This window comes from Malus domestica, chromosome 11 (genome assembly GCF_042453785.1).
Source record: "Malus domestica chromosome 11, GDT2T_hap1".
Lineage (NCBI taxonomy): Eukaryota > Viridiplantae > Streptophyta > Magnoliopsida > Rosales > Rosaceae > Malus > Malus domestica.
In genome coordinates, this window is record NC_091671.1 from 15987696 (window position 1) to 16009996 (window position 22301).

A 22301-nucleotide genomic window follows, 5' to 3' on the forward strand; every position below is an offset into this window, starting at 1 on the left:
ATATTTAAAATTATAGAAAACAAAAAACAAAAACAAAACCTCCCACATTAGTGGGTGGTTTCAAGTAATTAATTCATTTCTTTTTAAAAAAAAAATTTTTAAATATGTAAATTAATTATTTAAATAAACAAAATATAAAAAGGTCAATTGCCACGTGCGTATGGATGTGGCAAGAGACTAGTGTAGATAAAGCTAGAGCCCAAAACGGTGAAACATTCGAAAACCCCGAATGTACCCTCACTTCATACACAAAAGGAATGAATAACTGTCTAAGAAAACAGGGTTAAAAACGTAATAATGTGCATCACAAGAACTCCATCGATCTGGTAAGCATTTTCTCTGATACTCTCTCTCAGATTTTCTGTGTTTTCCTTGGTTTTGTGGGGCTTAATGGGTTTTTGGTGCCATTTTTTTAAGGTAATTTTTGGTGGGTTTCCCAAAATTAACCGACTCTTCCTCCTCAGGTAATCTAAATTTGCATTTATACGTTTGACAATGATTATATGAAGCTCAATTTGTTTATGTTTTGGTAATTTTGTAATAAAAATGCGGGAAATCGATTCTGTACCGTTTCCAGGAATTAGTTTCGATAGTTTGAATGTGTAAGTCGATTACGTTTTGGTGCTAAGAAAAGTGGAGGTTGTTTACTGCTCTAATTGTGTGCTACATGCTTGGAATTTAGGAGCAAACTAAAAAATAGTGGTAATTCTTTTAGAAAATAAATTATTTTTAAGGATATCATTTCTCCCCTTCTTAATCTGACTATATTTGTACACAGCAAAGTTTTGGCGGATTTCGGTTTGTCTGACGTATTAAAGTGTGGCAGTTTTATGTGGTTTATGTGTTTAATTAGTAATCCAGTGAATTAGGGTTGCTGTAATCTATGAAAAGAATCAGATGGTCGTTGAATTTTGAATTTCAGTGATTGGGTGATGGTGTAATTGGTTGTTTAGAGATGCAAATTGTATGATGAACTAGGCATCCGAGAAATCTCAGGAGTTTAGAGCCTCCTCATGCAGGGGAACAGCACATAGAACCCGTGAATAATCACAAAGGCCCTAGGCTAATTGGGCTTAATAGTTTCATTAATGTTACAAAACAGAAACAATGACATGCCAATTTAGCTGCAATAGAAGCTGTGGAAAACTTGGAACAATTGGAGAGAACACCTACTGATTACCTAAAGAGGCACAAGATGAACTTCTTTATCTACGGAAGGAAGTAGATAATCTCCAATTTAATTAAGCCCTTAATCTATCCTACCACGTGAAGCAAAGGAATAATGAAGAAATATGGATCAAAAGAGGTATGAGGAAGAGAGAGCTAAAAATGTGTTCTAGAAATTTTTATTTGTTTATGGGTTTTATTATGTTAGATTTCAGGGTTTCAATCTTAGAGTTTTTCATTTTAATTTTGTCAAGGGTATTGAAGATTTATGGAGTTGTGTTGGTAGATTTGGCTTTGTGGGGCTCAATATTTGTTAATTTTGTTATGAACTTGCAAATTTTTGTGAATTTGATTTGGAATCAATGTTTGTTTGAAAATGTTTGTGAATTACAAGTCTTAGTTCAATATGAAAGAAATTGTACACGATATGCAGATGACATGCACATGATATGCACATGATATGCACATGACATGCAATTTTGTCATCTCCATATGATTTGCCCTGTCCTTGTATAGTGTTATCAGAATATACAAGGTGTTGGATTTTGGGTTTCAAAAGGTCCTTCAAAGTTCAAACGATGAGTTGAAACCATACCAATGGGTTTAGAAAGAAAAAATAAAAAGAAAAAGATGTAAAGACCTCCAAGTTTCGAACCCATGTGTTGTTGAACAAAATAGTTAGATATGTCTGGATCAACCCATGCACATCACGATGTAGGGGATATGAGATTTGATAACACACTAACCTTTATGTTGGAAATGAAGTAACAACATTTGAAAACATCTTCTGAGTGAGGGGACAAAAAAGTCCTAGTGGGGATTCTTACAACTTTTCAAGGTCACATGCATCACATCCTCACCACATAAACACCTCCAACACAGTCCCTCTTTTACCCAACTGATTTCATCCTCATTATGGTAGACTTGTATATAAATATGCTTCTCACACATAGTTGCAATAACCATTAACCCTCCTAAAAAATTAGACTTATCAAATAGCCAAAACAATTGAGAACACAAACATGTCCAAATTCCAGCATGAAACTGCGGAGTTCCATGGGTGGTACACACATGGAACCTCCTCCACTTCCGCAGTCGTCGAAGCCAAATCCTACGTCATCGTTTAGCTCTGTGGATTCGGAGGTGCTGCTAAAAAGTATAGATCAGGTCCGCAAGAGACTCAACTATGAGACGGGCGTCGCCGAGTATAGGAACTACAAGCTAATGAAGGCAGAAAAAGAGCTTATGGACCTCAATGGTGAAGCCAACGAAGCGTTTTACTGTGCAAGCAAGCAGAAAACGAATGCTGACACGTCTGGAGAAAGGATCACATTCCTAAATTTTGAATTGTTCCAGAAGCGTCGGGGTCATATTGAGTCGTACGAGCGTTCTCGGGAGGGAAATGCCGAAATAAAGGAGGAACGCAACAAGGACTTTGAGGATTCTCGTCGACTAGTGAAGGAAAGGAATCACGTCAACCTTAATGGGATTATATGGCATTTTATTGTTGTATTAGCTAAGTATTTTATGATAATAAACATGCGTACTATGTATTCTTGTTATATGCACACAAAATGCACATTAAATTTACATAATATGCATATCACCTTGAAATATCGTATAATATGCCATGCGCAAGACATGCAAACCTTATTTACACAACCTACACAACATATGCATGTCGTGTGCACACATTGGGAAAATTTTGTGAAATTTCTGCAATTGAACTAAAACAAAAATTGGAACATACCTAGTATTGTACCACGTCAAAAATCATATTTTTACCACACGTTGCTGTAAACCCAGTTGGCATTAGCATGTTGGCCTTGAGATTCTCTTCAAGACTAGGCGCCAAAAGGGATGAGACCTACCCCATTCTTTTAGGGTTTCATATCTTCGAAAATGCATCATCCTTATATTAGTGAAATCCCAAACAAAAAAGTGCAAATTGGATAGCAAATTTTGCCTTCCATGCTTTGCTTCTAAATGGATTGGTTGGCAAACTAGTTAGCAAATTGACAAGACAAGGTAGATGCGGTGTAGATGAGGTGTAGATGTGGAGTAAAATAATTGACAAGACAAGCTAATTTATTGACCAAAAAGATTATATGCAGTCGCCGAAAGGAGACAAGCTATTTGCAGAAGTTCGTTTTGATGTTTGTGGGTGGGACTCTGGGAGGTTACCTCTTCATCTGTGAGAAGGTTTCCGCGGCACTGCCCTTCTTAGGTACATTACTATCCTTTTTATTGACATATCTGAACAGAGGTTTTAAACTAGTTATCGCATATTTGCATTCTAACTGGAAGCTTTATTGTTTCCATTTTGGTGTCTTTTGTTGAGGACTTGCTGCCACTAGGTTTTCATTAAGACTGTTTGTTTATAAAAACATCATGTCCAGTAATATTATGCATGGTTAGTTGTAATATCGAAAGCTGTAGGGGTTGGTAATTCGATCCACAGCTCCCCTGTTGCCATATAAGGAGATTTAGTGCTAATGAGTTAACGCAGATCAGTTGAAACTTAAAAGAAGAGATGGTGATATTACAACCTGGTTGATATGTTCACAGGGTCATATATATGTACATGTTCAAAATTCTTCCAACTGTTATAAATAACTAGAGCGGTGTCTTGTGGCCAGATTCATATTCTATTATTGTTAAGGTATCTATCCGCACTGTGGAGAGCAAATTGGCCAGTTTCATATGTAAAAAGTCTATGTTCTCTGTCAGACTGTCTTAAAGACCTAAAACTCACTCTGTGTTTGACAGTACAGATCTCCATACTGACCCGGAAAGGACTGCTTTAGGGTTGCATTTGGACCCGGAAGCGGTGCATGGAGAATGACATAAATAAAGCTGTGGTCGATGGACATTGCAGAATGTCCCTCTTTCACGGGAATGTCTTGCAATCTTTTGAGGCCAAACTAATTAAGTTTGAGCCGAGAAGCAGAGGGGAAACATTTCACTCACTGTGAACAGAGATGGTTTGGAGAGTGGTGGATTGAAATCTACTCTTGAAGAGGACTCTTCTTCCTCACATCATGAGAAGTCCTTGAGAAACCATCTGTTGCCTGCTAGAGGATTGTGTGTGCTTTTAACTACAGCTGTTGTCTCAATCAACGTGCTGAACTGGTTCTGTATATCAAGCATGTTCTTGATGCCTTGTCAAAGAAAGGTGGGATATTTGTAATGGATTTGTATGGCGGTACATCCTCGGATTGCAAGATAAGGCTTCAAAGGACATTTGCCAATTTTACGGTACAAAACTTCTATTCATTGTCGACATGCATTTTCATGCAGCTGGAGGCTGTAAGTCATATTTTTGCAGTTTTAATGTATTCTATATCATGAAAAAAAATATTGAGTGTAGGCTTCGTTATGAAGTATTGATAAGTATATCCTGTTCCTGGTAACTTCTGAATCATTTGGAGACAATTAGGGAAATCTGAAGAATAGATGGTCACTGCCCGAGATCAAAGACTACTTGGAAGAGGCAGGCTTTAAGGGCTGGTTTGGTATTGCCGTGCTTTAAAAAAAACTGTTATGAGAATAAGCGGCTGTGAAATAAATCAGCAGAGTGTTTGGTAAATTTTTTTGTAAAAGTGCTTTTGGAAAAAAAAAACAGTCTGATAGTGGATCTTTTCATTAAAGGAGCACTTCAGCTCCGTGTGCTTTGAAAAAAAACCAGTTTTCCAAAGCTGCAAATAGCCGCTTCAGCTTTTTCCTTTGATTTCAGCTTATTCTCACATCAGCTTTTAAAATAAGCCATTTTTTTTTTTTAGTTTACCAAACACCTAAAACCCTCATAGCTTTTTTTCATGGGTGCTTTTTTTTTAAGCACCTCACTCCCAAACCACCCCTAAGGGCTGGTTTGGTATTGCTGTGCTTTGAAAAAAAGCTGCTGTGAGAATAAGCGGCTGTGCTGTGAGAATAAGCGGCTGTGAAATAAATCAGCAGAGCGTTTGGTAAACTTTTTTGTAAAAAAGCTTTTGGAAAAAAAAGTAGTCTGATAGTGGGTCTTTTCATTAAAGGAGCACTGTAGCTCCATGTGCTTTGAAAAAAAGCCAGTTTTCCAAAGCTACAAATAGCAGCTTCAGTTTTTTCCTTTGATTTCAGCTTATTCTCACAGCAGCTTCTAAAATAAGCCCTTTTTTTTCAGTTTACCAAACACCTAAAACCCTCACAGCTTTTTTTTCATAGGTGTTTTTTTTTTAAGCACCTCACTCCCAAACTAGGTTTAAGTCTGTCCATTTTTTGCTGTGAAAGATGGAAGACAGCAAAGAAATCCGAAGAGCAGAGGGTCTTGGTGTCGGGCGAGACATAAAATATGAAGAGGCGAAACATTTTCAGCAACATGGTTCTTGGAATGCAGACATCGTAGGTGTTGCATTGCTCCACGCACCAGGCAAGCTTTGCGTCGAGGTTGGATTGAACATGTGCATTTGGTTACTTGTTACTGTTAACTGTGAAGTTGTGTACCTTTTACTTGCATCAAATTATTCAATTATTAAAACCTGATTCATGTACTTTTCCATGATTCCTCATCAATGTCGAAAGAAAATGAGAAATATGTTGTGGTGTATGGTGGCTGAAAATCTGGACGAAAATGGTTTCAATGGTGGTTGCGATGAAAGTGGAGGACGATGGAGATCGAACAAGGTGGAAACTGTTGGTGTCAAAAATTAAAATGTGTCTAACTGAGGTCAACACGTGATTTGCTCCGAGTTTTCTTTCAATTTTAGTGCCAAGAGGAGGCTTGAGAGAAAGGATGAATACTGAATACAGGGGTATCAAGTTGAAGGCTGTCAACGGATAATGCGTGTAGAGATTTGTGGGATTGCGCTGGATTTGACTTCTGAACCAAACAATTGAGCATTAAATGGGACGCTGGTTCAGTTAGTGTGTTACGAAAGAGAGATTTTTCAGTGTGATTGAAATACGGAATAGTACATCACAGATCGCTACAAGTTCTCAGGTTTGGTACATCATTTATATAAAAATACGAGATGTATCATCCGTGTCATTTGTCTATGTAGTAACTGCGTTTTGTGGGAAGTACCTTGCCTTTACGCTTTATGGCGCTCATATACAATCAAGTCAAGTGGTCCATTTCCTTGTCTAATGACGTGGTCCTTGTGAATTAAGAGGACACGGAGTTTGGTCACCTACGTGGAGAAGTCCGAAGCTTGAAGACGGAGTCTGGGGCTTAATCCTACTGCTAGTGGGCCTTTGCATTCTGGGTTATCCATCTTCCACGTATTCTTCAACCCTACAAATTTATTGCTACGGTGGTGTTCGGTATCAATTAAAAACATGTGGAAGTTTTTGTCCATACTTTCATTTTATTAACATATAAAACCAAATGATTATAAACTCGTATCATAGAAATTGTTCTCGTGCTTCTCACCATAATCGGCCGGACATAACAATCAACGTACACGTAATTCCACACAAGATTTTGTCGTGCATGTGACACTCTTATATCTAATAAATAACAATCAATGATAACATGTGTTGCCACCTCCGCCCTCCACTACCTCTGTGTCTATGCCTCTCTTTCCCGGCTGCAATAATCCTAATCTCTCATCTCGCTCGCTGTCAAAAAACACACACCCACTGAACCCAAAAAAAAAAAAAAAAAAAAAAAAAATTAAAGTTATAGGATTACCGTGTCAGGGTTGTAATCCAACTTCAATCCACCTCAAACCCATTCCAAACTCTAGCTCCCTTTCTCTGCCTCTCTTCCCCTCTGTTTTTTCTCACTCGCCCAACAACCCCTTTTTCCCTCTTGCTCCTTGTTTCCCTCCCTAGACAAAAGACACCAACTCAATAAAAAAATTTAAAAAAGCATCAGTCACAGCAACTCGGCTCTACTCCTGAGCTTGTCCCTTCTTAGCCGTTATATAGTTGTCCACACGGATGGTCAAAACGTTTTGTCCTCACCTTAGAATCGCCCAAAGACTTAATATGTCTTTGCATTCTAGATTATTCTTCATCTTCTTTTACGTACTTCTAGAGACCACAAATTTACCGTCACGGTGATGTTTTCCTAATCAAATTAAAATATGTGAAAGCGTTTGCCATACTCTCATTCTATTAACACTAAACATCATGTGATAATAAATTCATACCATGTAAACCGTTTTCGTAATTCTTGCCGTAATCGGCCGCACATAACAATCAGCACACACGTAACTCCACACAAGATTTTGTCGTGCATGCGACACCGTTACATCCAATAAATAACAGTCAATGATTATGATTACAAGCGTTACCACTTGCAACCAGCAGTAGGCTTTGTAACTTTCAATGGCCAGCAACACCCCGATGATAAAAACTCAACCCCGGGACCCACTCCAGCACCACCACCAAGGCCCACATGAAAACGATACGAGCGGCCGGGTCGGCCCATACGGTGCTGGTCCAAATTGGCGTGGCGATTAAACTATCAAAAGCCCTGCCGTGGCCTAAACGACTTCCACCAATTTAATTAAATAATTATTATTTATAAAAAATAAAAACTTGTGACTTTGCTATGACTGTCCACCTTTTCAATGTCTTGGAAAGATTAACTTTTCAGTATTTCCTGATTATTATCGTGAGATTGACCAACGTTGACAATGTAAAATATAAGTTTAGAATTTATCATAGACTACTTAGCCATCCATAGTAGTTAAATAATTAATTACTAAGGAATTTTTAATTAATTATTTGAAAACTTGAAAGGCCTCAATAAAAGCCCCTTTTTTAAATAATTTACGCGCATTAATAAGAAACAGATTGGGAGAGGAAACCAGCGGTTGGTTGGAGAGAAAATTAAAAAAAAAAAAAAGAAGAAGAGAGAAAGAGAGAAACTCTCTGGAATTTTCTTTCCTTTGAGGACCAGGAATCCCAATCCCCAAGGGACCGCCTGGTTTTCCTTTTTCTCCTCTTACTTCTTTGTTTTTGTTGTCTTTGCTTTCCTCTCAATAAATACATTCACCCTTACAATTCTCTTGGGTCTTCTCTCCTCCTCTTCTCCCCAAATTCGTCAACAAACGAATCGATTCTGCGATCGCGTTCTTAATTCCGTTTCCAAAACAGGTATTTTGTTTGTGTTATTAATTGGATCTGTTTGTTTTGGGCGGAAATTTGTATGATTTGTCGAGATTTTGATCGGACTCGGATATTTGATCCCGGAAATTTTTTGAATAATTGTTTTGGGATTGCAGAGGATTGAGATCGTAATGGCGGAAGAGCATCGCTGCCAGCCACCGCAACTATGCGTTAATAACTGCGGCTTTTTCGGAAGTCCGACGACGCAGAATTTGTGTTCCAAATGCTACCGTGACTTGCAGCTCAAGGAACAACAGGTGCTCGCGCTCAACCAAACTTTGATCTCCTCCTCTTCTTCTCCCTCTTCCTCATGTCTGCTTTCATCTCCGCCGGTCTCCGTCTCGCCCGCGCACGAGGCGCAGGTGGAGCGTGTGATCGAAGCGAAGGAAGAAGAGAAGGAGGCGGCGCCGAACATGACGTGCCGGCGGCGCCGTCGGCAGGGGCGCATGCAAACAAGTGCATGACGTGCCGGCGGCGCGTAGGGTTGACGGGGTTCCAGTGCAGGTGCGGGATGACGTTCTGTGGGACCCACAGGTACCCGGAGCAGCACGCGTGCGGGTTCGACTTCAGAGGGATGGGAAAGGAGCAGATCGCCAAGGCCAACCCGGTCGTCAAGGCGGATAAGCTGCAGAAGATCTGAGAGGAGGCGGCCGTCAATATCGTTATTGTCGCGGTTGTAATGGTCATTTTACTTTTCGTGGTTTGGGAAATTTGGGTCGGGTCGGGGTTGGTTGGCGAGTGGTGTGGGAGCGATAATGCTGTTGCTTGGTCTCTGTAAATATTTAATCATAATTTAATGGTTTCTGGTTTTATTCTTTGACGGTTTGGTTTTAAACTCTGTTAGTGGTTCACTTAACAAAATTTATCGTTTTATAAAATAAAAAAAAAAAAAATAAAGAATTGTCCATATTCATTATGTAATTGCCTAAATTGATGTCTCATCTCCCAAAACGACACACACTTGAGAGAAAAATACTAAAACACAATACTCCAAGAGCATGTCTATAGGAATGAAAGGGTATGGTTCTCTTCAATTTTGGGGCGGTAAGAAATAAAAATGAGTGTGTGAACTGCATTATCCATTCTCTTTTAGCACTCACATGAATTCAAACATATACGCACTTGGATTGGAGGTGGATTGTCTGCCCTCTCATTTCCATACTCTTCTCATCCCCTCCTGTTTTGTGTGGTCACGGTTAAGTCACGTCAACATTTTATATTCCTATTACTTTTTGTTTTATTATTTTTATATAAAAAAAATCAATATAAAAAGTTGACGTGACTTAACCGTGATCATACAAACATGATGAAATGAAAAAAGTATGGAAATAGGAGGGCAAACAATCGACCTCCACTTGGATTAGAATTAAATGAAGATCAGATGTGACCTCTTGCTTTGCAGTTGAGACACGTTTGTCGAACTTGCGTATTGGATACATGTAATCCAATGCAACGAACCTCGTTAACTAAGCAGAATATTGAGCCTAGTGGCTTAGCAAAGCGAAGCACCTTCCTTAAAACCTAATAAGACATACTCTAATTTTTGGAGTAAAACTCAAATTTTAAGTTATAAACTTATCCCAACTTGCTCCAACCATTAGGCCAAATATGAGCTAAAACTCAAAACTCATTTATGGGGCAAATTTAGCTAAGGATTTACCTGGGTTAGTGAGGCTACCCACCATATATGTATAATTTTTTTTAGTTTTATATTTATAAATTAATTGAATCCAACAATTAAGATCTAATTTGATCAAATCCAACGGTAAAAAAAAAAAATATCTAACGGTCAAAATTTAAATCTAATGGCTAAAGTAATTAAAAAAAATATATTTTATGCATTTCATATTCTTTCGTAGTGTTCTAGGGTTTCCTAATGTCGGTTTAGTGATTTTTAATATTTATCGGAATCTAAATATTTTAAAGTTAAAATGTTCATAAAATTAAATTGGGATAGTTTCCATAATTTTTTTTAAAGTTACTTTAAAAAGAAATTATCCTAAATTCATTCTTTAATCATCTCGGGCTAAATGTTTAACATAGAGGGGTTGGAGGAGAAAAATTATTTCTGCGTTAAAACCTAAATTTTCTAGGCTAAAAATTTTAGGTTTTAACGCAAGGGTGGAGATGGTCTATGGCATGACGAATGATTTAGCCTACCATGATCAGACAAGGAATGATTTTGTAGAATCATTAAAGTTATAACAATCCTTATGATCGTGTCTAGTCGTAACTCGCAAGGCGTTTGATGTAGTTAAGAGCCTTTCCTAAACGCAACTCTTAATTTGATTCTTCCATCATGTCTCAAGTCAAACGTCTATTGACTTGATGAGTGAGAGATAAAAGGGTTAAATCAACCAGTCACTAAACGATACAAGTGCTTCAATGAATCATCTTTAAGTTCAAACTTACCATTATACATATACATGCTAATGCAAAGTAATTGTTCATTTACCAAGAAACCAAGAGCTTTTATATTCATTCCATCCGCTAGGTCCTTAGGCATCAAAGAGTTCTTGACTCACACCACACTGGTGTGACAAAGTCCACTACCTTTTCATTTCTTGGTTGCAGGAACACTTGTTCTACGCTTGTGTGAAATTAATTCCTCACAAAATAAGAATCAATTAAATGTGTCGAGCCCTAATTTCTGTTACCAGTCTTGTGATCTCATGAAAGCTCATCGATCCAAGACCTTTTTGATCAACAGAAACCAGGTCTCTTGAACCAAAGCCTTAACTTGACTCACAATTACAAAGTCGAGTGCGTAATGTGTATTGCTTGTGAAATTTGGCAATGCAAACGTGAACTCGAAAGATTAATGTTTTTATATTGGAGCATACCTTTTTCGCTTTACGTTGATCATACTGTATAGTACAAACTAAGGGGCTAGTATAAAAAATATTCATCCTAAGAATATATATATATACATATATATATACAGAGAGCTTAAGGGGAGGGATCCCCATTTTTTCAAAAAAAATGGGGACACGCTCCCCACCGTTAGATTGACTTTAATGAAATTGTGTGGTTGAGATTAAAACACAGGCCACAGAATCTCAACCACATGATTTCATTAAAGTCAAATCCAACGGTAGGAAGCGTATCCCCATTTTTTTGAAAAAATGGGGATCCCTCCCCTTAAGCAATTCCTATATATATATATATATATATATATATATATATATACACATGGAGAAAGCACATCATCATTTGGAAGAGGACTATAAACTGAAATTTTATGGTCATAGAAAAGAAATGATAGGGAGCTGATTTTCAATCTTTTTAACTTCTCATACCTCCTCTTTTATTTTCTGTACTGTTGATTGAATAAATCAAACGAAAACAACATACATAAATATAAATGTGTGTGAGGCTAAAATGGTGTGTTTTATCATTTTCCTAAAATATTCAATGAGAAAGAATGCACAAATGAACGTTCTTTTTTAATGTGAAAGTTGTCTAGTTTGTGGGCCTATGGCTAGAGCTTATTTTTTTAATATAATGATATTGGAGATGATAATTTAGGATAAGACACACAATCTACGAAATATATATAATTTAATATCAAATTTGTTATTAAAGGTGTTGAACCTAAGAAATTTTACTAAATTGTAGTGCTAGTGGCAACCAATGGCGAAGCCACATAAGAGCATGAAGGTGCGGTCGCACCTTTGGTCGTTACCCTAAGAGCAAGAATTTGCCCCTCTAATTCCTTTGAACATGCAAGGAACAGTTCTGTTTTCTACTTTTTCTACCCCACAACACGATGATCTTTATTGGGGGACTTTTAGAACAAGGTGGACTTGCGCTTTGAGAACGTCCTCTTATCTCCCTTGGTTTGATTTCGTACTAAGTCCTGGAATATCTCAAAAGAATTAGCACATCTTAGGAAATATCCCAGTTGGATCAATGACTCGAAGATAGCAAGATTAAGCAAACAATGGCTCGCTCAAGTGAGGCATGGTGTGGAAGCTAGAAATTCATCAGTTTAGAATGTTGAGAGAGAGAGAGAGAGAGAGAGAGAGAGTTGGCATGGTTGCATGGTGTTCTCTATTGGATAATTTGGATTTCCTAGGGTAGCAACAAAGCTTACGATGGTTGGAGTACTCAAAGGGAAGCTATGGAAAATACTACGGTTGCAGAGTGATATTTTTTCAGGGTTTCTTTGGCTCTATGTGTTATGCTAGGGAATTTTTTTTTTGGGGGGGGGGGGTTTCTTTTAGGTTCTCAACCTATAGTTGTAGTTCCTTTCCAAGGAATCTCTAGTTAGGGCTTGTTTCTCCCTCCCCTTCTCCTTAATTCTCTTACTACCCCCTATTTTAGTGTAAGGAGGCTAGACTCTAAAACCTGTAACATGTCTTCTTCCCGAGGCGCGGCTTTCCTGGGTCAGCTTTCCATATGCGCTACTTTTGGTTGTGCACCTCATGGCTTTCGCACGTTGACCTTTTGCATAAACTAGGAAGGGAAAGTTAGCATTAAATGCTTGTTCTGGTGGGCTTTCATGTGAACTTAGAGCTAGAATTTAGTTTAGTCTTAACTGAGCTGGTTAGCTTGCTAGGGAAAAAGGTAAACTAGGTTGGTTCTCTCTCAATACCTACCTACGTGGACCTCAAAGATTATGGGCTTGGATCATTGCCCCAAGCAGCCCAAAGTCTTCCATAATTTTAACTCCACATAGGCTCAGTAAACTCCCATAGCCATCCACACCATAATTCACTTCATAAGACTCCAACATGTGACTTGGGCTTGTTTTAGCGTGACAAATAGGCATGGGCATGGCGTGATTTATATAAATGTCCGGCTCAATAACTGTAGCATGGCTTGGCCATGAATATATTCCTTCCTTTATCCGTACCTTTGCATGTATTTGGGCTCTACTTGAGCTTGTATAACAATTGGGCTTCGAGACTTGATTGGGCTATCATGTGACATTTTTGGGCCTCAACACTCTTCTTCTCTCCCATCACATGACTTCATATGACTGTGACCCCATTTGCTGAGATCTCTCCCAGTCTCCAAATATTGAATCTTTCTACTCTTATGCTTGTTGGGTTTTGTTTGTTTGGCAGAGTTGATCATGAGCTTGTACGTGTACGGATTGGATGAGGGGAAGAAATAAGGTGGAGAGGGAGTTTGAGATCAGAGAAAATGGGGTGTATGTGGAGCTGCTAGCTGCTCCACTTCTAAGACTGATGAAATTTGCAGCTTCCTAAGTGCTCTAAGGGCATGTCAATGACTGTTGGGTCTGCATTTTATCATTTCATGAAAATTTTGACCCTCTCCTCGACTAGCCTGATATTTAAAATTTGGTTGTCTACATTCTTTGGGACTTTTTACCCTTTTAAATTTTGACCCTCTCCTCGACTACTCCTGACTTCGCCACTGGTGGCAACTATAGATTCTTCTTTAGAAGAAAAAATAAACAATGAAGAAATTATATTTCTAGCTATATTCTTTTCCTAGTTATTTGTATACATATGTTATTATCTATAGTCTAAGGGTGGAGGAATGAGTTAAGTCTCACACTAAGTTAACTATAGTAATTGATTCGAATTCGCCAAATGGCGAGCATCGAACTTAAAAATAAGTGAGGATACCATTAGACCTTAAAAAAATTGGCACTCTTTTCCTAGTTACAAATCAATAATATATCTTAAAAAAAGTAAGTCCTTTTCATCCCTAACTCAACTTTAGTATCCATATGCACCATAAAAGGCACATTGAGGAAATCTACAACCTTATCTTTCAATGGCCACAAAGTAGAATTCCAAGTCGATGAAAATCTCTATTGACCCTTCAAAATATATTAGGCAATCAAGATGTTGTGGACTGAATCTATGAGCCATTTTCTATAGGATTAATGGATTAATAACATTTTAAAGTAGATTTAAGAATAATGCCTTTGTGTTAACCCACTCCATACGATATGCTTTATAATATACAAAACCCACCCACCTAAATTATTTCTTCTCAAAATGCTAACCCAACAATGAAAGATTCCTCCATTGAGTCAAAGGCAAATGTGTTGGTTTCTTTCTTGGTTTGTCCTTTGTTTCCACCCTACATTTTGTCGATTTAATTTAATATATGTTCTCTAATCTTATATTATTTTATTTATAATAGTGTAAGTGTCTCTCCTCTCCAAGCAAAAACAAAATAGGTCTCCAGTCACCATCAATTTAAGTGCCATCCCCTCCCTAATTGCTATATCAAAATTATTCAACTTTTGTTTGGATGGAAACGATGCACGTCTCTTTCGCAAAAGAGGTTGGACCCAAGCCAAGGTGACACTCGGTGGTGGTCCCTCTCGGTGGAGGCCCCTCCTCCTCCTCCTCCTCCTCCTTTTTGGCATTAACGTTTGATGAGTAAACCTTTTATATAGTTAATAATTTTTCAGACGAAACCAATTTTATAATTTTAGAGAGGTTATTATTAAAGGTGTACTTAAAAAATATTATATTTTGTTTTAGATCAATGGATACAAAGAATTAAGTTAGTACTAGAGCATGCCAATTTTTAAGAAATAACAGGGAAAGAAAGACACCTCATTTCTAAAAGCTAGTGCATGTATGTATGTTGTGCTCTCTTTAATGCTTTTCTTTCTAGGTAGACTTTATAAATACATATAATATTTTAGTTCATCTTAAATTTTAATTTGTGATATTATATATTTGTGTATTTATTGACAATTGTGAAAGCAAGTTTCCTTAAAATAAGACCTAAAAAATTTATAACTTATTATAATGTGAAGTTTATTCTTATATGTAACTAAGTCTAGATTGAGATCAAAACTTTTATAACTAAAAAAAGATTATTCGTTTATAGAGTATCACTACATTTTTATTGAACACTAATTTTTTCAAGCTCTCAAACCTACTCTTAGTTTCACTCTCCATGATAACAATTAAAGACACAAAAATCAAACACATTTACGGAAAAAAAAAAAAAAAAACTTTTAACGAATTTGATGTCAAATTGTCTCTTTAAAGGCTCTACATGAGATAAATGAGTTGATAATGTTCATTTCACATCAAGAAGAGTCTTCTCAATGCAAATCGAGTCTTAAAATGAAAATAGAATGAGGACTACCTATAATTTAGTATTTTAATATATATATATATATATTTTTTTTTTACTTCGATTAGATCCGATTTCATGACAACCTCACTGACGTCTTCATAAAGTTATTGTCAAAGTCAACCTTTCAGGAGCTTGTCCACATTATTAGTATGCTTAAACTGTCTGAATTGCATTACTCATAGTTCTCTTGGGGACTTTTGTTGATCATAGGGGAGTATTCGAAGATACTCATTTGACCTTAATGAACCTTTTTTTTATTCGATCATGATCATTTTTTTCCACTAAATCGTTGCTACCTCGCAAGGTTTTAACATGGCACCTACATCGCATTGGTCATACCCTTGTGTGCGTTTTCTACCACTTGATACGTCTTGAAGATGTCAAGTATTGCATGGCTTATCTTTTTCTCTTCAACCATGGTTTTTTCCCACTGAATTTTCCTTGTCAAGGTTTTGGTGAAGGTACTCCTATGTGCATCCCCAATGAGACTCATGTGTGCATCACTTGTCTACCAAGACGCTTCATCAACTACTTAGACATTTGTCTAAAGACCTCATATGACTACGGAATGTGTAGTTAGTACTAGCAAGGGTGCTCACGCGTTGCTGCGGGGATTGAAAATTGTATAACACATGTAGAAGTTGTAAAAAAAATTATATATATGTATATACATTAGACAATACTATTCACATACATGTGCAAATTTATTTACAACTCTATCAACAAGAAAGAACAAAATAGGTGTCCATGGGAAAAATGAAGTTTATGGTTATAAATTGTCAAATTCCGTACATGTCAAACTTCATTTAAGAAGCTGGAACCGTAAAGAATAAATAAACACACAAAGACAGTTCACAATATGAAGCCGTTGCTTCACTAAATAAGCAGTACCAACAAAATCATGCTTGTTTTGCTGCAAAGGAACAAAGTAGAAAAAGGGAAACAAATATTTATTTCTTTTTTTATATTCTATAGAAAAAAACTTGGAAAAAGAAGCAATAGTGAAAAGATCTTATTTATTTCAAATTTTTAGGTAGAGAAAAATAGTACTGAAACCAATAATGAAGGCACATTCTGAGAAAGAATTGATGAAAACACTTGGTACACACATACCTGCTTAAACCTTTCCTCCCTTTGCTCAGCCTGTCTTTGGAGTAGATTAGACTTGGGCATAAATTCAAAAATTAGTTAAGAATGAAATCCAAAAGTAAATTGCAGTTTCTTATTATCATTTCTCTTAGAAAATACTAATAAAATTGTTTCTTAAAATAACAATATGTATATAAGCAGGATTTTGCTTAATTTTCTCTAATTAAAGAAATGGTTTGCACAATTTAGAACATGATATAACAAAAGCATAACAAAAAACAATTTCTAGAACTTGAAGTGCCTTTTGAAGGCTCGGTCCTATTTCGAAAATCTACAAAGAAAAAAATTGTAAACCCAAATTAAAGTTTATTCTCTCACTCAAAAGAAAAATGGAAACTTTATACGGAAAAAATTGAAATTCTACATAATCAAAAGTGGATCAAAACTCAAAATGGACCCGACCCCAAATCTCACTTTCCTTATATTATTCTCACATTCCTTTTCGACCTTTTTCCTTGTTCAGCAGATTGATGTGGGGTCTTAAAAATAGCAAAAAAGCCCAAATGGACCCGACCCCAAATCCCACCCATCCTGCATCGTTGCTTTGAGCTGCAAAGGAAAAGCAGCCTATAAATTCCTTCCCGTTGCAAAAAGGGGAGGAGACCATGCCTCCACTGTTCCACAAACCTCTCCCTCTCCCTCTCCCGCTACAAAAACCCTCAACAAATCCAAATCACAGATTTCAACTGCCCAATCAATAACCTTCAATCCACCACCAAATCTAAAGTGGTCAATTGTATTTCCACTGCATTGCATCTCCCACAACTCACCAGAAAAAATAAAACCAAACCACCTTTCAAAGTCTCAAGCTTTTCACCTCCGATGGGGTTTGTCACCTGCTGGTTTCTCCAATCCAGTTCTTCTCTGGCAGCACCTCCAAATCCCTCCAAGGTCCAAACCCCACAACCCCTTTAGTATTTAACACTATGAAATTTTCATTTTTCAGCCAAATCCCACTTTCCTAACCAAATCCCACGCACCCGTTTTCTCACCCTCACTCCCACTGAAACACTCATCAGCAAAATCCCAGATGCAAATCCCACTCTGAAATCAAAACTTCCCTAATGCCAAAGTCTGTAGAAAACCAGGATGAACCCAACACGCAGAGCATCAAGATCTGCACTCCCATCTATTTCTGGCCGCATTTACCGGCCCCCATCAACCCTTTCAACGATCTCTTCGTTCTTCCCATGAAGCGCTCGGTCCGCCCATTATTCAGCATTCTCCTTCTCATTGTGTTCGCCGCCACGCTGACTTGCCGGAACGCCGTCCGCCATACCTTTGAGCTCGAGAAGAAGGTGCTAATCCAACCGCCAAAGCCGGTGTTCAATGCCACTCTGCTCAGATTCGCCGCCGTTGATGCAGGCGAAGCTGAAGCCAAGAAGGAGATAGAGCAGCTGTTGGAGGGTAACCTTCTCGGACGGTACCGGACTTTTGCTTCGTGGAGGCGATTTAATCACCAGGATATCAGAACAAGGACGTCCGTTGGATTGCCGGTAATGCTCCGCTCTCCTCAGTTCTATCGTTATTGGTTGGATTTTAGGAGGGTTTTGAGTGACTGGTCGAGAAACAAACGGTTTCATGCTGATGTTATGTTGGATTTAGTGAGACTTGTTAGGCCGCCCATTGACAGGCACAATGGCTTGGTGGGTTCGGAGCAACGGCGTTATTCGTCGTGTGCAGTTGTTGGAAACAGTGGAATTTTGTTGAACAGTAATCATGGAGCTCTCATTGATAGTCATGAGGTAGTCATTCGATTGAACAATGCTAGAATTGAGAGTTTTTCGGAGAAAGTTGGGTCGAAAACCAGCATTTCGTTTGTAAATAGTAACATTTTGCATCTTTGTGCTAGGAGAGATGGTTGTTTTTGCCACCCTTATGGACTAAATGTGCCAATGATCATGTACATTTGCCAACCGCTGCATTTCTTCGATTACACGATATGCAATGTGTCCCACAAAGCGCCTTTGCTGGTGACTGATCCGCGGTTTGATGTGTTGTGTGCGAGGATCGTGAAGTATTATTCGTTGAAATGGTTTGTGGAGGAGACGGGGAAGTCGTTTGAGGAATGGGCTGCTGTTCATGATGGTTCCGTGTTTCATTACTCTTCCGGTATGCAGGCTATCGTGCTCGCTTTGGGGATTTGTGACAAAGTTAGTGTTTTTGGATTTGGGAAGTCGGATTCAGCTAAGCATCATTACCATACGAGCCAGAAGGCCGAGCTTGGGTTGCACGATTATCCAGCGGAGTACGCTTTCTATCACGATTTAGTTGAGAGACCGCAGGTAATACCGTTCCTTTCGGAGAAATTCAAGATTCCTCCTGTGGTTCTATATTAATGACATTATGGCAGTTGAATCACATGGTTTTGTGGAATTAGGTGGTTTGAATTGTTGTATTGTTGTTGTAATACTAATCCAATTGTTTGAAGATTTATCTTTAGCACTTTGACCTCTACTATCAATAGTTTTGGGAAATGTCCATTGTAAAATTCGAATTCAAATCCGAATCAGTTCTCTGTTTTTCAATTGTATTAGAGAATTATATGCGTACATAGCAAATCATTGTATTCCGACTCAAAAAGCACAAGCATGAATTCTCGGGAGGAGGGGCGAACTTATATGCGTGCAAGGTTAAAGAAAAATGGCAACAACCAAATCTTTTCATATAGGAATGTCTTATATAATTAATCAATACAAATAAATTACAGTTGTTGTCGGCGAAGTTTCATGTCATGAAAACGTCGCATAATAGGATCATTATCAGTAAAAGCAAATACATCTCTCTCAATGTAAACAACCATGTTATCACTCAACCATTGATCTCCCATTTTGTTACGCAATGATGTTTTCACAATCTTCATAGCAGAAAAAACTCTCTTCACCGAAGCGGTTGCAACCGGTAACATTAAAGTTAATGTAAGAAACTTATACATTAACATGTAGCTTTCACACCTCCTGATTCATTTTGTGAGATTTAGGTTAACAAAGTTCATTTTAGAGGTAGTACCTACGAATTGCTTCGTGATAATTAAAGAAGGATTTAATTAAGCACTGTTTCGTATAGTATCGTTCCATTACGTAACTGTATAACAAAAGAAAAAAAAATATCTTAGACTCTTAATCCTAGAGTAGACTATAGGGTAATATCTAATCAAATCACAAATTAATTAATCAATACTAACAATCATATGAATAATCAAGAATTCAATTTTTATTCTAAACCACAATTAAAAATTGAGTAAGTTGATTAAGGTTTATAGCGGTTACTGCAATCAATTTTTATTACTAGACCATGTGTGATTCAAGTTCCTATAATATATATAATGTATGAATCCTCTTTTATGTACTTCAAAAAAAAAATCAATAATCATAGTATTTATATGAATAATCTATAATCGATAACCATAAATTAAAAAAAAAAAATAAAAATTAACCTCACTTGGAGCGGCTGGCGTGGCGTCTGGAGCTTGGTGGGTAACGGAACAGGACTTTCTTGTGTTCAATCCCGGGATTTGAGTCAATTTTGAAAATTGAAATATGGGAATAAAGGTGGGGGGATGGGAATTGTAATTTATGGGCAAGAGTGGGGGTAATAATTGAAACGGGTGGGAGGATTGGGATGGGTACCAGTGGTTCTTTAAAAAAAAATTATTTGATTAATGTAAAACGACGTCGTTTACCAAACCAAAATTAAAAATTAAAAAAAGAACCTGTAAGCTCACAGTTCCTAGATTCGAACCATGAACCACCGTGGTTCCCAGATTTCGGCCGAACCAAAGGGGTTCAAGCCTCGCTCCTGCCTTTGTTTTCCGGCGAGCGGAGGGGCGGCCGCCCCCCTTCGCTCCTATGTAGCTTTGCCACTGCCTGCGTACTCGTTTGATAACTATTTCTCAGTTTTCAATTTTGGTGCTTAAAATCTGGAGAAAATAAGTGGGGGAGAAAAAGGACGCCATCAACATTCAGTTTTGAAACTTAATTTGCTTTTGTTGAAAGCCCTTGAACAACTAGGTCATGTGTCTTGAGGTTGTTTTCAATCGCGGTGCTCATTTGAGGAACTTGTCATATATGTGTTGACCCTAGAAACTACCACGCCTACGTGGCGCGCAGGCCGAGTAATCTATAAGCTAACTACATCATTCGGTGAATGCGGGCGTGCCAACTCGTCGGCCGAGCTCGGCCGAGGAGTAAATTTGTTGATGTTGCGTTCGGTGCGCGGCTGACTCCTGCGTCTTGCGATTGCGACCGAGGAAGGAACGCGTCTCGGCCTCTTGGGTTCTCGAACCTGAAGACAAGGTTACTATTCTTACGAAATTCACGAGTCGTCGTCGTCGGATTCAGTCACAGTGATGTTTTTCGTCAGAGTAAACTCACGCCGAATCGACACCAAAGTGTAAGGGTACAAATACTGAAAGCAAATATAAGTTTTAATAGTGAATGTGGTTCGGCCGTCCGAATGCCGAACTCTAAATCCCACTTGGGAATATCCAATCATAAAATAACTCGGCGTGCAATGCGCCGAGCTCGATATACTGTAACACCTCACTTCGCCGAGGAGGCTAACGAGATGACCTCAATCAATAAAGATCCGGAAATCCTTCTCGACCGAGACTTGGATAGGTAACCAACCGTTCTCGCCGCAGTGCTGTTGATGCCAACGGAAGATACTGCGAGACCGACTGATTCTACGATGACAGAGCTATCTATGCCGACTTAAGATATCACCGGTTGCTTCCACAGTGCTGTTGATGCCAACGGAAGATGTGTCAGCGAGGAAAGAAAAGAAAAAATCTCAAAGTTGTTGAGAAAGCTTGCGCATGGCAGTTTTGTGTTGAATTGTCGGGGGCTCTGAATGATGCACAACCTCTTCTATTTATAGCAACGGATCCCCCAAGGTCGGGTTAAAACCCTATTCGGACTAGGATTTCCTCTCCTGATCAAACACTGACTCGACCAATCCTACTCTTATTATGACTGTGAACCTAGTCCCTTATTGAACCGGATTCGCTTTCGGGTTATTAATCCTGCCGAGACTCCTTATCGCACTAGGACTCGGCCTGTCTTACGTCATGACCTAGCCGACCTAGGTTTGGAGGCCCACGTACTGAACGATCCATAACACCCTTTGTCGCAAGGCCTCCCGGGCCGAGAATGATTCTATTCTCGGCCCAAACCACTATTTTGGGCCTAAACAATATGACAATGCATTGTTCTGAAAATTCTCGCCTAGACGGTTGGCTATCTTTCGGATTAGTTTTTAGGAGTTTGAAAATTAAGAAAATACACCTAAACCCGCAATGTCCGCCTAGGTCGCGACTTTGACTTAAACAGAAAATCGATAACTTTCATATTGCATTTTAATTTTTCAATAAAATGTAAAAAGACTTGTTAAATACTTGGATAAAAACTCATTATATGCTTGTTCTCCATATATTCAATATATTCTAGAACTTTATAATTTATGTTATATTATTTTGTAATGTATGTATTATATATTATTATGTATGTTTTTTAAATGTTATCAGCTACTTATTTACACAATATACAATAAATTTACTTAAATCCACCTACTTCGCTTAAGCTTCCGTCTAGACGTTAGGTCCCAACTTGCCGCTCGACTAGCACCTAATGTATTTTAAAACCCTGTGACAATGATACGCCGATGATTGCCTGTCACACCGATCACCTCGTCTGAGGTGGGTCTGAAATCGCTCATCTCAGACTACTAGATAACACCTTTGATCAGACCGATTTTATGTACACATACGGCTGCACACACAGATTTACATTGAGGTAAAGAGTGAAAAA

General features: G+C 38.1%; 2 protein-coding genes and 1 long non-coding RNA gene across 5 annotated transcripts; all 3 read left to right on the forward strand.

Annotated features, from left to right (window-relative positions):
* Positions 1–230: 230 nt before the first annotated feature.
* On the forward strand, positions 231–5693 carry LOC139189281 (uncharacterized). Of its 3 annotated transcripts, XR_011573011.1 has the most exons (3): positions 231–326; positions 418–3394; positions 3942–5693. It is a non-coding gene; the product is annotated as an uncharacterized lncRNA (long non-coding RNA). The 3 variants fall into 3 exon arrangements; XR_011573010.1 differs by lacking the exon at positions 231–326 and having other exon boundaries at positions 335–3394; positions 3937–5693; XR_011573009.1 differs by lacking the exon at positions 231–326 and having other exon boundaries at positions 335–3394.
* Positions 5694–7729: 2036 nt separating this feature from the next.
* On the forward strand, positions 7730–9077 carry LOC103441356 (zinc finger A20 and AN1 domain-containing stress-associated protein 4). Its single transcript, XM_029088650.2, has 3 exons — positions 7730–8250; positions 8379–8578; positions 8656–9077. The coding sequence occupies exons 2-3, from the start codon at positions 8394–8396 to the stop codon at positions 8900–8902; spliced, it is 432 nt and encodes a 143-aa protein (XP_028944483.1). The 5' UTR covers positions 7730–8250; positions 8379–8393; the 3' UTR covers positions 8903–9077.
* A 7994-nt stretch (positions 9078–17071) lies between these two features.
* On the forward strand, positions 17072–19022 carry LOC103453338 (beta-1,6-galactosyltransferase GALT29A-like). The gene has a single exon (XM_008392879.4). The coding sequence runs from the start codon at positions 17559–17561 to the stop codon at positions 18831–18833; it is 1275 nt and encodes a 424-aa protein (XP_008391101.1). The 5' UTR covers positions 17072–17558; the 3' UTR covers positions 18834–19022.
* The last annotated feature ends 3279 nt before the right edge of the window (positions 19023–22301 follow it).